The 15,503-nt window shown below is 39.4% G+C and overlaps 1 protein-coding gene across 2 annotated transcripts in view; it reads right to left on the bottom strand.

The window, feature by feature from the left end:
- The window catches only part of LOC126203755 (probable ATP-dependent RNA helicase kurz), a 134,753-nt gene that overhangs the window by 104,347 nt on the left and 14,903 nt on the right, over positions 1-15,503 (bottom strand). For both annotated transcript variants that reach the window (XM_049938125.1, XM_049938124.1), the window contains 2 exons: positions 8,701-8,976; positions 1,596-2,128 (listed from right to left, as the gene is read on the bottom strand). In XM_049938125.1, the coding sequence (XP_049794082.1) occupies positions 1,596-2,128; positions 8,701-8,976 (809 nt within the window). The remainder of the gene's footprint in view (positions 1-1,595; positions 2,129-8,700; positions 8,977-15,503) is intronic.

The following is a 15,503-nucleotide window of genomic DNA, read 5'->3' on the forward strand; positions in this document are numbered from 1 at the left end:
GCCCTAATAACTAGTAGAACCAGGAGTATTGCCCACCATCCAATTTACAGTGGTTTGGAGAGAATAGATATAAATGAATTAATGAGAATGACACTTGCCTGAAGGTTTATACATTGATACAGTGGACTGATTTTCATCTTAATGCCTTGGATATGCACCAATTGAGACACAACTACAACATACTTATAAACACATTGAAAATGTCTTCATACAGAAAGATTAATTCATAAACAAGAGATAACATGTAATTTCTTGAGTCTTGTTTAGTGTTTCTTAGCATAACTCATTCCAATCACATAGCTGGGTGCCAGCTGAATGAACTAAAACTCAATGAGATGTTCTGATTAACTTATACAATGTAACATGATTGTTGGAGACCGGTTCATAATTTAACAAATGATTTAAAACAAGAGTGTTTCTATTCGTGAATCTATTTCATCACACATCAGTAGAGCACTGTATTAATAAATTCCTTTGGTCCCCCCCCCCCCCCCCCCGGCCACACACACACACACACACACACACACACACACACACACACACACACAATATCATGAAATAATAAATGAGTAAAGGCAAGCATTCACACATAGGTGAATGATGCGAAGCACACACAAACATAAAACAGCAGACAGACACAAATAATCTTCAAGCTAACACTCTTTTACTAGTATAAGTACACACTTTTGCAGAGCCAAGTACTTAATAAACTGACCCCAATGTAAGGAGTACTACTATCTCTGACGTTATGAGTAATTCAGTCATTTTGCAAAAAAGGTGCGCAGGATTAGTTCTGCAATTTGTGGTTGAAACAGTACCATCTTTGTTAATCAATAACCCTTATGGAGGAACATATTGAATGAACATAAATTAAAAGGATTCTATGATCAGTGATTACCTGTTTAAGTAACAAATAATCACAAGATACCAATGGTTACCTCAGTATGAACGCAAAATGGACCTACCTATTAATGCAACACTCCATCCACTGTTAGGGATTTGTGTCAATATGCTGAAGAGGCAATAAAACAAAGTAATTTGACTAGCACTGTTGTTATTTCAAAGAAACATTTTCCATTTTGCAACTGAATAACTTTAATATCTGAAAAGTATAACAGAGATGTGTTCATATTAGGAACACAGTCAGGTTTATTTGATAATGAATCATCTTCTCTATGTAAAGCTCCAATACTTAAGTCTGATAGCCACAAAATTAATTAAAATAACTGAAACAAAAAGCTTTACATCTGTTGGTGTGACAAGGGCATTAATTTCATATCTGTTTCTGCGGTAGGACACAGCTTACATTTTATCAGCATTACAGCAAAGTAGAGGAGTAACTTTACAGCATGCATATACGAGTGGCTATGAGTGGATGTGTTTGTGAATTGAGTGTGCACCTATTTATATTTACACTAGAAAAAGAACAGTAGCTTGATAGCCAGTGCCACCTCTCTACTGTTAAGTTATTCTATGTGCCACGCATCATTCTTCTGCATATGAATGATTATCTCAATTAATTTTTATATCTTGTTTCCATTTTGGTGTACCTGTTATTGTACAACTTGTGAAGTTCATTAACTTTAAAGGCTTACTTGGCATATCCTGCCTCATACAGGAACTGAGGCACTTGAGTTGTTTTTCCACTACCAGTTTCACCTGCGAGTACAACCACAGGATTTTCATTAATAGCTTCCATTATTGCCTGTTCCTCAGCTAGAATTGGAAGCTTAAGTCTACTTTCCTGCATTTCAGCAGTTCTGTGAACAGGAACAAAAACAGCTGGCTGACATGGTTTCTTTCTGGTCGGTTCTGCACTCTTCACAACAGTACCACTATCAGATTGGCTGTTAACTGTAGGAACATTTTCACAGTTATGGGGTGCATCAACAGGCGGCACTCTGTTAGTCACACTTTTTGTGAGGCTATTTTCTGATGACTTTAACACACAATCCCTTAAATTCTCAGTTTTAGTCATGTTATCCATTTCAACAGATACATTATCAACTTTTGACTTTACAGCAACACCTGAAGAAGAGTTACTGGCTGCCTCTTCGTGTTCAGTCTCGTTTCCACTACTGCTAACACTTTCAGCCTCACTATCACTATCATCACTGCCATCCGAGTCCTGAAAAATTAACAGTGTAAGTAGCATTCATGTGTGCAAACTGGAAACTGAAAACATTATACATTCTATGTTGTACAACTTGAAAAATACAAGTACTAACTATGGAATGTACACACATCAAAAAAAGTTTTGCATCAGCCTGGTTCTCAGAACTCCTGAAGATAGGTGTTGACTGTGGATATTGTATCACAGGCCACAGTCCCTTTGACTGTTCAGAGATGTCACTAAACCTGCCAAAAGATGTAAACAATCATGTGTGAGCAGCACATATTAGATGGAGGGGGTCTGACAGCTAATCAGTTCCAATGATTGAACCAGGAAGGAGGTACACGGCTCGTGTTGTCTGTAGTTCAACCATGCCTAGACAGTCAATACCGCAGTTCGATGGCGTCCGCATTATTATTTTGTGCCAGGAAGGGCTCTCAACAAGGGAATCGTCCAGGCGTCTCAGAGTGAACCAAAGTGATGTTGTTTGGACATAGAGGAGATACAGACAGACAGGAACTGTCAATGACATGCCTCACTAAGGCCGCCCAAGGGCTACTACTGCAGTGGATGACCGCTACCTATGGATTACAGATCGGAGGAACTCTGACAGCAATGTGACCATGGTGAATAATGATTTTTGTGCAGCCACAGGGCGTCGTGTTACGACTCAAACTGTGCGCAATAGGCTGCATGATGTGCAACTTCACTCCCAACGTCCACGGTGAGGTCCAGCTTTGCAGCCACGACACCATGCAGCATGGTACAGAAGGGCTCAACAACATGCCAAATGGACTGCACAGGATTTGCACCATGTCCTCTTCACTGATAAGTGTCACACATGCCTTCAACAAGGCAATTATCGGAGACATGTTTGGAGACAACCTGGTCAGGCTGAATGCCTTAGACAAACCGTTTAGCAAGTGCAGCAAGGTGGAGGTTCCCTTTGTTTTGGGGTGGCATTATGTAGGGCTGACGTATGCTGCTGGTAGTCATGGAAGGTGCCGTAATGGCTGTACAATATGTGAATGCCATCCTCCGACCAATAGTGGAACCATGTCAGCAGCATGTTGTTGAGGTATTCATCTTCATGGACGACAATTCGCACACCCATCGTGCACATCTCATGAATGACTTTCTTCAGGATAACGACATCGCTCGACTAGAGTGGCCAGCATGTTCTCCATACATGAGCCCTATCACACATGCCTGGGATAGATTGAAAAGGGTTGTTTATGGATAACGTGGCCCGCAAACCACTCTGAGGGATCTATGCTGAATCGCCATTGAGGAGTTGGACAATCTGGACCAACACTGCGTTGATGAACTTGTGAATAGTATGCCACGACGAATACAGGCATGCATCAATGCAAGAGGACGTGCTATTGGGTATTAGAGGTACCGGTGTGTACAGCAATCTGGTCCACCCCCTCTGAAGGTCTCACTGTATGGTGGTACAACATGCAATGTGTGGTTTTCATGAGCAATAAAAAGGGCGGAAATGATGTTTATGTTGATCTCTATTCCAATTTTCTGTACAGGTTCCAGAACTCTTGGAAGAAAGGTGATGCAAAGCTTCTTTTGATGTGTGTAATAACATTGAACAAAACTATTCATAATAAGTAAAGTAGATAGAACCTTTAGCATTGACAGTTTGAAGATCATGAAGTATAAAAATGTATGTACTTTTTGCTGTAAAAAAATTGCAGACATTAGTCTCTAGTTGAAATGGAGGTGCCTTGTTAGAAGAAACCAGCTGCAGAATATTTTCAGTTCAACTCTCTGAAAGGTAGGAAGCTTTCAGTCTCACATTCGGCATCATGTACAGACACACTGGTAGCCTACACACGGTAGAGTTTTCTTTCATTAGCATTTGAGCTACCTGTGACTCACTTCATTCTGACATGTGATCTCACATGACATACATTGATAAACATAACTGGACAAATACACTGCCCCTAACTGGGGGTTGCCAAAGCAACAAAATAGTTCTAAAGTTTCACATCTGTCAAAGATGCCTTTCAAAATAGTAAACAACTGGAAACACAACTTTAAACATCTTCAGCTCTGATTCATTAATTTATCTATTCAAATATTAGGAGCTTGATGCTGAAGTTCATTTCATTAAGTAGTAGGTTAACATCAGATCTAATTACATTATTTTTGAAGAATAAAACACATTAAATCAGTAGGATTATCACAATATAAATATATTTTAGGCATTGTAGAACAGTTAGTATCAGCTGAATGCAACACAGTAGTAATGACAGATTCGTGGTCTTCATCCTTTTTGATTACTTTATATTATTAGTTATATTTACTCCAAGGCACATTTTAAATGCTTGTTTGCAAGATGTTCCATATTCGTAAATAAATGATTTAGTACAAGATATTAAAACCATTATTTATCATATACTGTAATAAAAGACAGTTTAAGGTACATAATTTCCTTAACACTTGTACAGGGTACATTTTAAAAAATCACAACTTCGAAAATATTAGAGAATCTGGCTTGGTTGTAAAATGTTTACATCTACATCTACACAGATACTCTGCAGGCCACCATGTGTGGGGTGGAGGGTATCCTGTACCACTGCTTGTTATTTCCCCTCCTGTTCCACTTGCAACTAGAGTGAGGGAAAAACGACTTCTGTACGGAAAAAAAAAATGGTTCAAATCGCTCTGAGCACTATGGGACTTAACATCTATGGTCATCAGTCCCCTAGAACTTAGAACTACTTAAACCTAACTAACCTAAGGACATCACACAACACCCAGTCATCACGTCTGTACGGAAGTACAGTACCTTATATTCATGGTCTGTACACGCAATATATGTTGGCGGCAGTAAAATCATTCAGCAGTCAGCTTCAAATACCAGTTCTCTAAATTTTCTCAATAGTGTTTCTCGAAAAGAACATAGCCTCCACTGCAGAGGTTCTCATTTGGGTTCCCGTGGCATCTCCATAACACTGATGTGTTGTTCAAAAACCTACCAGCAACAAATCTAGCCACCCGCCTGTGAATTGCTCTTGAAGATTTTTTGCTTTGTGCTTGTTGCTGATTTGGCCTTGAGTACATCAAAATAATGGCAGATGAGGAGAAGGCACAATGTGTCATCTGGTATGCAGAATCCAAATTTGTTACAACAGTGTTGCAGAATTATTGACACCAGTGTGGGAAGGCACGACCAGCGAAAAAAAGCATAATGAAGCAGTTCAAGAATGTTTTAAGAGACAGGCAGTGCCAAAGACCTTCATTGAAATGGATGTCCCCTGTATCTCATCCACATGTTGACAGACTGCAAGGTGCATTTCAATGCAGCCCCCAGAAGTCAGTTCATCGTCCTCACATGAATAGCACGAAGCAAGATCAAAGTTATGCCTTTTAGTGTACAAAGTGCAAATGGTCCAAGCATTTCATCCAAACAGTCACCTTTAGTGTAATGCATTCATATGTTCCATGCTGACCAGCATGGACTCTTAACAATGATTACCTGAAAAATATCCTGTTCTTAGATGAAGCAATGCATTTCTGGACATGTTAATCACCACATCATCAGGATTTGGTGCTCTGAAAACCAACACATCGCCCATGAACACATCTGTAATATTCCAAAGCTTAATGTTTGACATGGCCTAATGCACAGTGAAGTGATAGACCTACTTGCCTCACAGAGAAAACCATAACACAATATGTTTACCAGGACATGCTACTGCAGATCAAAGAGCTACAGTCATCCATCATCTTCCTGGATAATGGTGTACATCCAGATTTTTTGAAAATCTGGGATGTACAGAAACACACATTTCCCAAAAGGTGGATCGGTCATGGTAGTCCCATTGCATGGTCCCCATGCTCTCCCAATGCCATGCCATTATACTTCTTTTTGTGACGTTGCACCAAAAATCATATGGGCGCAACACTAATCAATGTCTCTGCTACCTTTCACACAGGAACTAATGAAGCAACCAGCACTGTTGACGATTCATTGCTGATGCATACATGGACGGAACTTGAATATCCCCTTGATGTAATACAAGTGATGAATGAGACACACTTTGAAATTTTGGCATAACAGAAAAATACTATGAGAGCTGCTAAAAGTTTTACAACAAACTAGGGTGGACTATCTCTAACAGTTTCTAAACTGCACTTTTTGAATGGTAATGGGACTTTACTGGCACCCCGTATCTCCCCTTGTACGTTAGATTTTCTTTAACTTAAAGGCTTTACTCTTGTAAATTCATTTGGCGCTTTTACATTCTCATATAAAAGTTGCTGCTTATCACTATTTCCTCCAATTGATGATTTTCCTTTTTCCAATGCAACTATGCTTTCTAACAAAGCAATGTTAATGGCATACATTAATATCTGCAAATTTCTTGCAATATTTTGTTAATTCAGCCCTACAGTAGATGTCGTTACATGTATGTAACATAAGGTTTCTATGTGGTATTCAACCTGTGCTAGTGCACCAATGCCCATTGCTATGCACTTGTACAAGCCATGTATTACATTCTAGGAGGAATAATTGGAACTGCTGTAAAAATATCACCGTTGGCTATGTTTGTAATGTCTTAGGTACACCAGTGCAGAAGTTGGTTGCCCTTATGTCGTGCAGGGCATGCAAGATCCTTTGTTTGTGTGGATAATGTGTTTTTATTCAGTACATATTAAATATTATCCCTATAATTAAGAACCAGAGGGCAAATTACTTGATTTCTTTTGGTTCTGTCTATTGAAATATACGTGAAATGTAGAAATGAACTACATTACACAATTGTAATATGCAGATCTCTGTGACATTTAGATATTTCTTTTAGTTTATGTTAATGATTGATGACATTCTTGATGTTCTCATTGATCTCAATGCATTGGTTTCTCTGAACTTGATGACAATAATGTTAACAATTTTTGTAACAGCACAGAAACTTCCTCTACTGCAGAGGTGTTGCAAGAGTCAGCTGTTTTTAATTCAGTAAAACATGATGATGTTCTAGCTAGAAGATGCAGAGCTGCATTACACTGATGGTTACTTTAGTCCAGAAACTCATCCATTTGTGCAACTTCTGGCAGATAACCCTCAAGAAGTGCTCTCCCACTTGCAGTAATTCAGTACCCAGAAATTGGACACAAGTATTGACATTATCACCACTGAGCCAGGGCAGCTTTTAGGTGTGTGTTTTCAAATGGCTTGGCAAAAATACCTGATGTGTAGTGTTATTGGGAAAAAATATGGCATGTGATCTGGTTTCTGATACAGTGACACGAAAATACTTTCCGAAACTAGTTCTCTGTTGCATTTCCAGGGCCATCTTACTGCTACCGAACTGACAAAGAAGGAAGATAAGCAACATGAAGTGTCCTTGCTTGTGTTGGTTATTCACCAGGAACAACATGAAGCATATCTGTGTGGCTTGTAGTGCACAAACTTTGAACCTAAGAAGACAGAAGGATTCAATCTGTCTGAGTCATAATTCTTTGAGGAAGCTTAAAGAAACCATCCTCGGAGCGATGCTAGTTATTTTTGAAGGTTACAACCCAGTTTTGATCGAATTTTCTCATGTTGAGAAATGAGAAGGAGCAATTTAGTTTTACTTTGTAAAAACCCTTCTACAGCCAAGATTGTATAAATATTCCCTTATGTTTGACAACCGGTTTTGACACACTTGGCTGTCATCTTCTGGTTTTCAAAAACTTTTGCTACAAAACATGTTCATCATGAGTTGAAACCTCATGTCAAGCTGTCATATTAGCGGATAAGTTGTAGCAGTTTATGTCAAGATCTGTCAGAAATAAATCAAACAATCAAAAAGCACCTTGCGCACATGGCCATGTTCATATACGCAGTGCTCACAGATGATTGTTAAGTCTTAAAAGTCACAATATACAGTAAAATGTACCACAGCGCATCTATTTATGATAGCTTGACATGTTCCACTTGCTGATGATTCACCTTAGACAGTGTACATGGTGCCATATACACATATCCGCAAATATTAGCTTGACATGTTCCATTGTTTGATGATTTACCTTAGATGGCGTATATGATACCATTTACACCCACTAAGGTGAATCATCATCGGATGGAACATGTCATGCTAACATAAACAGGTGTGTTATTATATATTTAATTGTATATTGTAATTTTTAAGGCTTAACAATCATCTGTGAATGGTACATATATGGACATGGCCATGTGCATTAGTTGTTTCTTGACTATAAATGTTGTATCTATGACAAGCCTTTGCATAATGTGCTACATTTTATCAACTAATATGACAACTTGGTATGAGATTTCAATTCACAATGAACATTTTTTGTAAGAAAAAACTTTTAAAGAGCAGTTAAGGAAAGCAAAGTGTGTCGAAACTGGTTCTTGAAAATGAAGTATTTATGCGATCTTGCTTGTGGAAAGATCCAATTTTGCTTTTTGGGATTGTTGTAGCAAAAACTTCTGACATACTCAAGCTAGATACAACTTTAATACCAAATTTTATGAAAATTTAAATGTACTGTAAGGCTGTTGTACACATTCCTAATGTCTTCATTAATTATAGCAACATGCAAAGGTTAAAACTTACTTCCAAACCAACAACATTTGGGTTGTTGCTACACGTTTTACTCTTTTCCTCTTCAGCACTTGCTAAAAGTCGCCTCCTCTTTGCACTGCCACTAATGCTGTTCAAAACAGTACCATTTTCCACATTCAGCCGCTCTGTATTCTTCTTTGTGCTGCTCCCAGACTCTGACAAGTGACGTTTTAGACCTTCTGTCTGTATTTTTGTAATGGATGTCAGCTGATTAAGAACTTCAGGTGAAGCTTGTACTTTAGATAAGGCTTCCAGTAAGTTGGCACGCTACAAACAAATATTAATATACTACAGCAAAATCCATAAAAAGCCATAACAAGCAGTGTATAGCATGTCATCTTAATCAAGAAAGTATTTTAACATTATTTAATACTAATGAACTGCAGTACTGTTATAATTCTCATAATGGAATGAAAGTATTCCATTAACGAGATACTGATTTTCTTTGTATGGCTGTCATTACATGTGCTTTTACTAAATGAGATGAAAATATTGAACCCACTGGTATCACCTATCTCCTTTAACCCAGGACATCAAAATGGCAAACAGAAATCAGTCATTGAAATACAATATGTGTAAAACGCATACCATAAGAAGAATTATAGCTGATCTCATGAAATCATATTCACTGGCTTCACTAACTCTCAACCAAATTGTCACCTTTTAACCAACTAAAGTGCACATATGGTGAACCAGGCTCTTCCGCAGCGTGCTGCTGTTGGCATTCTGTATGAAAAAAATACATTGTGCTGTTTTCTAGATGGGCCTGACAATCAACAAGCTGTCTGTCCACGTAAATGGACAGAAGGTTTATTCTGTTTCCATTTGTTGTAGCCAACTGGGAGATAGCATGTGGTAGCCAACGAGAAATGCTGAACCTAATGATTTCTTTGGGTGGAAAATGGAAAGTCATTTGTTTTTGATACTGAGGGTGAGGAAAAAACTAGTCATGCTGAAGACTGACCTGTAGTGTAGCCTAAGGTCCAGGTTAGGTTGGAATGTGACAATTTGATTATGGGAAGCCAACAGATCTCAACATGAAACTACGACTGCTGTCACAGACTGATATGTAATGTAGCATGAGACAGATGTTCATCACTGCGACAACCTACTTATGGATCTTATTTCCATTTTTGCTGAAAATTCTACCAATGTGGTTACAATTTAACATAAAAAAACAGCTTACTTTATTTATGAATCATAGGTAATTACAAACGAGCATTCTGACTGGCTACCAGCAACTGACTCATGATTTGTACTGTTCACTTCCCATCATTCAGTGGATGAATAGTTACCAACAGCAGCACACAACAAGAAAACCATGTACACTGTAAGTGTTCTTTTACCATGAGTCCTCTTATGCAATAAAGGATGAACATATTCTAGGGTAAAATGTCTACATGGTACTTACTGTTAACAAGCTTTATACATTCTATAAAAGTGTGGATAAAATGCAACAGGTAAATTTTATTAGTGGAATAATAACCTTATATATCAAAACTTCCTGGCAGATTAAAACTGTGTGCTGGTCTGGGATTCGAACATGGGGCAAGTGTGGGCAGGTGCTGTACTGACTGAGCTACCCAAACACAACTCACAACCCATCCTCACTGCTTCACTTCCACCAGTACCCCATCCCCTACCTATCAAACTTCACAGAAGTTCTCTTGAAGAACTTGTGGGACTAGCACTCCTGGCAGAAGGGATACTGTGCAGACGTGGCATAGGCACAGCCTGGGTAGTTGTACCAGTATGACTGAGGAGGTGATATACATGTGAAAGTAAAGCTGTGAGGACAGGTCGTGAGTCACGCTCAGGTAATTCAGTTGGTAGAGAACTTGCCTGTGAAAGGCAAAGGTCCCAGGTTTGAGCCCCGGTCTGGCACATGTTTTAATCTGCCAGGAAGTTTGATATCAGTGCAAACACACAGCTGGGTGAAGATTCATTTTGGAACCTTACATATCACTTGTGATACAATTTGTGAAGTGTACCTGTATAAAAACTTATTAAAATGACTTTGTCCAGTTTTACTTGGATTTTTTATTTTCTGTGGTAAAATTGTCCTTGAAGGTAGAAAGTCTGTACCTGGTGCTGGGCACTAGAAGCTGCATAAATGATGCTTACATGACAGTAGAATTAAATCTGGTCAGCTCGTGTCTTGCGCAGCATGCACTTTTGCAATACAAAAAAAAAGAGAAGATTCAATTTCTGTACATATATACAATATGTTGACCAGAGTTAAACTGTGCAGTGGTCATCACTATTTGTAGACAACAAACTTATATTTGCCAGGATTCAATAAAAATTCACTGGAGTCTGTTCATTACTAATTAAGTTGCTGAGCAAAGAATAAATATTACACATGAATTTCAGAATGTAAAAGATCTTAAAAAATATTTGTGACGGAGCTAAATTATGCTACTGTATAATCATGTGAATAGTGAAAAGCATCATATGGCTACAAGTGTATGTGCTCTCAAACTACGGATATGAGTCAATAGTACAAGGTGTTCCACTCAAACCTCCCTGATTTCAAGACCCAGGGAAAAGAAAGAAAAAAAGGGGGAAAAACAGTAGATATGACAATGAAAAATACACCACACTGTAGAGCTTCTCAAAGAATTTATTTATTTATCATCAATACACCTCTACATGTGAACCATCTGTAGCATGAAGAACATCGAGCCTTTATTCAATTTCTTGCCAAGTTCTTTGTAACATTTCCTCTAGTATTATTGCAATCGCATTAGTGATACGATGTCGCAACATAGGAATATCATCCACTTTGGTCGCATACACGTGGTCCTTCACGAATACTCACATGAAGAAATCAAGCGGCGTAATGTGGGTGAACATGGTGGCCAGGCGATGGGTCCTCTGTGTCCTATCCAACGACTGGGAAATTTCCTATCCAGAAACTTGTGAACAGCCGTTGGACAATGCAGCGGAACTCCATCTTGTTGAGAAACTATGTTGGGTTGCAAGTCTCGTATCTGAGGGTACACAAATGCTCCAGCACATTCACTGTTTGTTCAGCAAAAAAGAATGGTCCAACAATCCTGTCATGCATTAGCCTGCACCAGACATTTACTTTAGGGCTATCACGAACATATTCAATGACAATGTGCGCATTTTGCGAACCACAAATCTGAACATTATGCCTATTAACCCTTCCTGATATATGAAAGGATGCCTCATCTGAGACTAAACATCTTTCCAGGAAGCTGGCATCCATATCAATACGCTGCAGCATATCTGCAGCAAATTGTTGTCGGCGCGGTTTAGCGTTCGGCGTCAGATGTTGCAGAATTTGCACTTTGTAAGCACACATACGCAGACGCTGGTGAACTACATGATCCAATGTTGATTGAAGTACACCAAGTTGCCTAGATGCTTGATGAATTGACTTACATGGGCTTCTGAGAAACATTTGTCTGATGTCCTCCACTGTCTCTTCTGAAACTCTGTAACGTGCATGGCCAGAAACTTCCTATACCATTCCTTAATTGTTTTCACATCATGTGGATCACATTCATATACATGAATATAATTTCTTTGACAGTAATCAGCGATTTTGTTTCTGCAAACCACACTACTGCTTGCACGCGCTGCTGCGGAGTGCCATTTTCACTTCATGCGACCATGCTGCACTCTGGCGACGATACTTGGCACTTCTGATGCAGGAATATAAATTCTTTAAGATTCTCTACAATGTGGTGCACTTTTCATTGTTGTATCTACTTTGGTTTTTTCCTCATGGGTCCGTGAAATCAGGGAGGTTCGAGTGGGACACCCTGTATTATGAGGAGGATATATTGCTAATCATTGTATGGAGGAAGCGTTGAATCACAGTGATGCACAATTAAAAAACTACCACACATTAAAGCTTTTGGTTAGATGGCCTTCTTCTGAAGCAGAAAACACACACAGACTCACACAAGTATACATGACCACTGTCTCTGTCTGCTGTGGGCAGACTGAGGACTGCAACTGTGCCTAATGGGGGAAGCAATCTCTGCCAAAGCAAAGTTACTAAACAAAGACTTCCGAAATGCCTTCACAAAAAATGACAAAGTAAATATCCCGGAATTCGAATCAAGAACAGCTCCCAACATGAGCACTGTAGAAGTAAATAGCCTCAGAGTAGTGAAGCACCTTAAATTACTTAATAAAAGCAAGTCTTCTGTTCCAGACTTTATACCAATTAGGTTCCTTTCAGAGTATGTTGATGCAATGGCTCCATACTTAACAATCATATACAACCATTTGCTAAACGAAAGACCCGTACCCAAGGACTGGAAAGCTGCACAAGTCACACCAATATTCAAGAAAGGTAGTAGGAGTAATCCACTAAATTTCAGGCCCATATCATTGATGTCAATATGTAACAGGATTTTGGAACACATATTGTGTTGAAACATTATGAATTACCTTGAAGAAAATGGTCTACTAACACACAGTCACCATGGATTTAGAAAACATTGTTCTTGTGAAACACAACTAGCTCTTTACTCACATGAAGTACTGAGAGCTATTGACAAGGGATTTCAGATTGATTCCATATTTCTGAATTTCCAGAAGGCTTCTGACACTGTACCACACACGTGGCTTGTAGTGAAATTGCTTGCTTATGGAACATTGTCTCAGTTATGTGATAGGATTTGTGATTTCCTGTCAGAGAGGTCACACCCTTTGTAGTAATTGAGGGAGTGTCATCAAGTAATACAGAAGTGATTTCTGGCGTTCCCCCAGCTAGTGTTACGGGCCCTTTGCTGTTACTCATCCATATCACTGATTTAGGGGACAATCTGAGCAGACATCTTAGGTTATTTGCCGATGACGCTGTTGTTTATCGACTAGTAAAGTCATCAGAAGATCAAAATGAATTTAGAGAAGATATCTTTATAGTTAAAACTTGGCAATTGACCATGAATAACAAAAAATGTGATGTCATCCACACGAGTGCCAAAAGAAATCCGTTAAACTTCAGTTGCACAATAAATCACTTAAATCTAAGGACCATAAATTCAACTAAATACCTAAGCATTACAATCATGAACAACTTAAAATGGAAGGAACACACAGAAAATGTTGTGAGGAAGGCTAACCAAGGACCACATTTTATTGGCAGGATACTTAGAAAGTACAAGAGATCTAATAGAGAACTGCCTACACTACACTTGTCCGTCCTCTTTTACAATACTGCTGTGCGGTGCGGGATCCTTACCAGCTAAGATTGTCAGAGTACTTCAGGAAAGTTCAAAGAAGGGCAGCACATTTTAGATTATCGTGAAATAGGGAAGGGAGTGTCACTGAAATGATACAGGATATGGGGAGAACATCATTAAAACAAAGGCATTTTTAATTGCAGCGAAATCTTCTCACAAAATTTCAATCACCAACTTTCTCCTCTGAATACAAAAATATTTTGTTGATGCCGACCTACATAGGGAGAAATGATCACCATAATAAAATAAGGGAAATCAGAGCTCGCACCAAAAGACATAGGAGCTTGTTTTTTCTGCTTGCTGTACAAGATTGGAATAATAGAGAATTATTGTGAAGGTGTTTCAATGAACCTCTGCCAGGCACTTAAATGTTATTTGCAGAGTACCAATGTAGATGCAGACCACTGACAACACCTCCCTCTAAACTAACATCATTAATACCCATGGTCGTGCCGCTATTGAACATTACCTTTCCAAATGCATGACTGACTCCAAACCTACAAGCTCCTTCCAATCATAATGACCAACTATATCCTCACCCACAATTATTCTCCTTAGTCATCAAGACCAATTATATTCTCACCCACAATTATTCTCCTTCGAAGGCATCACCTACAAACAAACCTTTGATGCAGCAATGGGCACCCACATGGCACCATCCTACACCAGCTTATTCATGGGCCAGCTGGGGGAATCCTTCCTAACCACTCACAAGCTCAAACTCCTCAGCTGATTTAGATTCAATGATGACATCTTTGTGATCTGGACTGAGGCTGAGGACACCCTATACACATTCCTACAGAATCTCAACAACTTCTCCCACACTTGTTTCACCTGGTCCTCCTCAACCTAGCATGCTCCCTTCCTCAATGTTGACCTCCACAGGATAGCTACATCAGTACCTCTGTCCATATCCAACCTACCAGCTGCCCCATTACCTCCACTTTGACAGCAGCCACCCATTCCATACCAAGAAGTCCCATCCCTTAAACCAAGTCATCCACAGTCGTCGCATCCGTAGTGTCGAGCAGCCCTCTCTAAATACACCAAGGGTATAACTGAGGCCACTACAGAACATAATTATCCTCCCAACCTTGTATAGAAATACGTCTCCTGTGCATTTTCTCTCCAATCACCTCCCACATAACCACCTTCTGGCCATGCAGGAGCACTCCTGTCATGACTCAGTACCATCAAAACTGGAGTAACCAAATCATTTTCTCCAAGAGGGCTTTGTCGTGCCCTGAAATGAGGAATATCCTACCCACTATTGTTCCCACCCCTCACACAGTGGTATTCCACTGCCCACCGAATGTGTGCAATATCCTTGGCCCACTCCTGCTCCAAATCCCTTGCCTCAGGGCTCATATCCTTGCAACAGACCTAGATGCAAGGCCTGTCCCATACACCCTCTCACTGTCACCTACTCCACAGTCTAATCACAGGCCTCTCCCATCCCATCAAAGGTGTGGCTACCTGTGAAAGCAGCCACGTGACAATAAAAAAAGGTGCAATCAATGGGCTGATTTCTACACGAGCATGACAACTAACAAGATGTTTCTCCAC

The sequence above is a fragment of the Schistocerca nitens genome, chromosome 9 (genome assembly GCF_023898315.1).
Source record: "Schistocerca nitens isolate TAMUIC-IGC-003100 chromosome 9, iqSchNite1.1, whole genome shotgun sequence".
Taxonomy (NCBI): Eukaryota; Metazoa; Arthropoda; class Insecta; order Orthoptera; family Acrididae; genus Schistocerca; species Schistocerca nitens.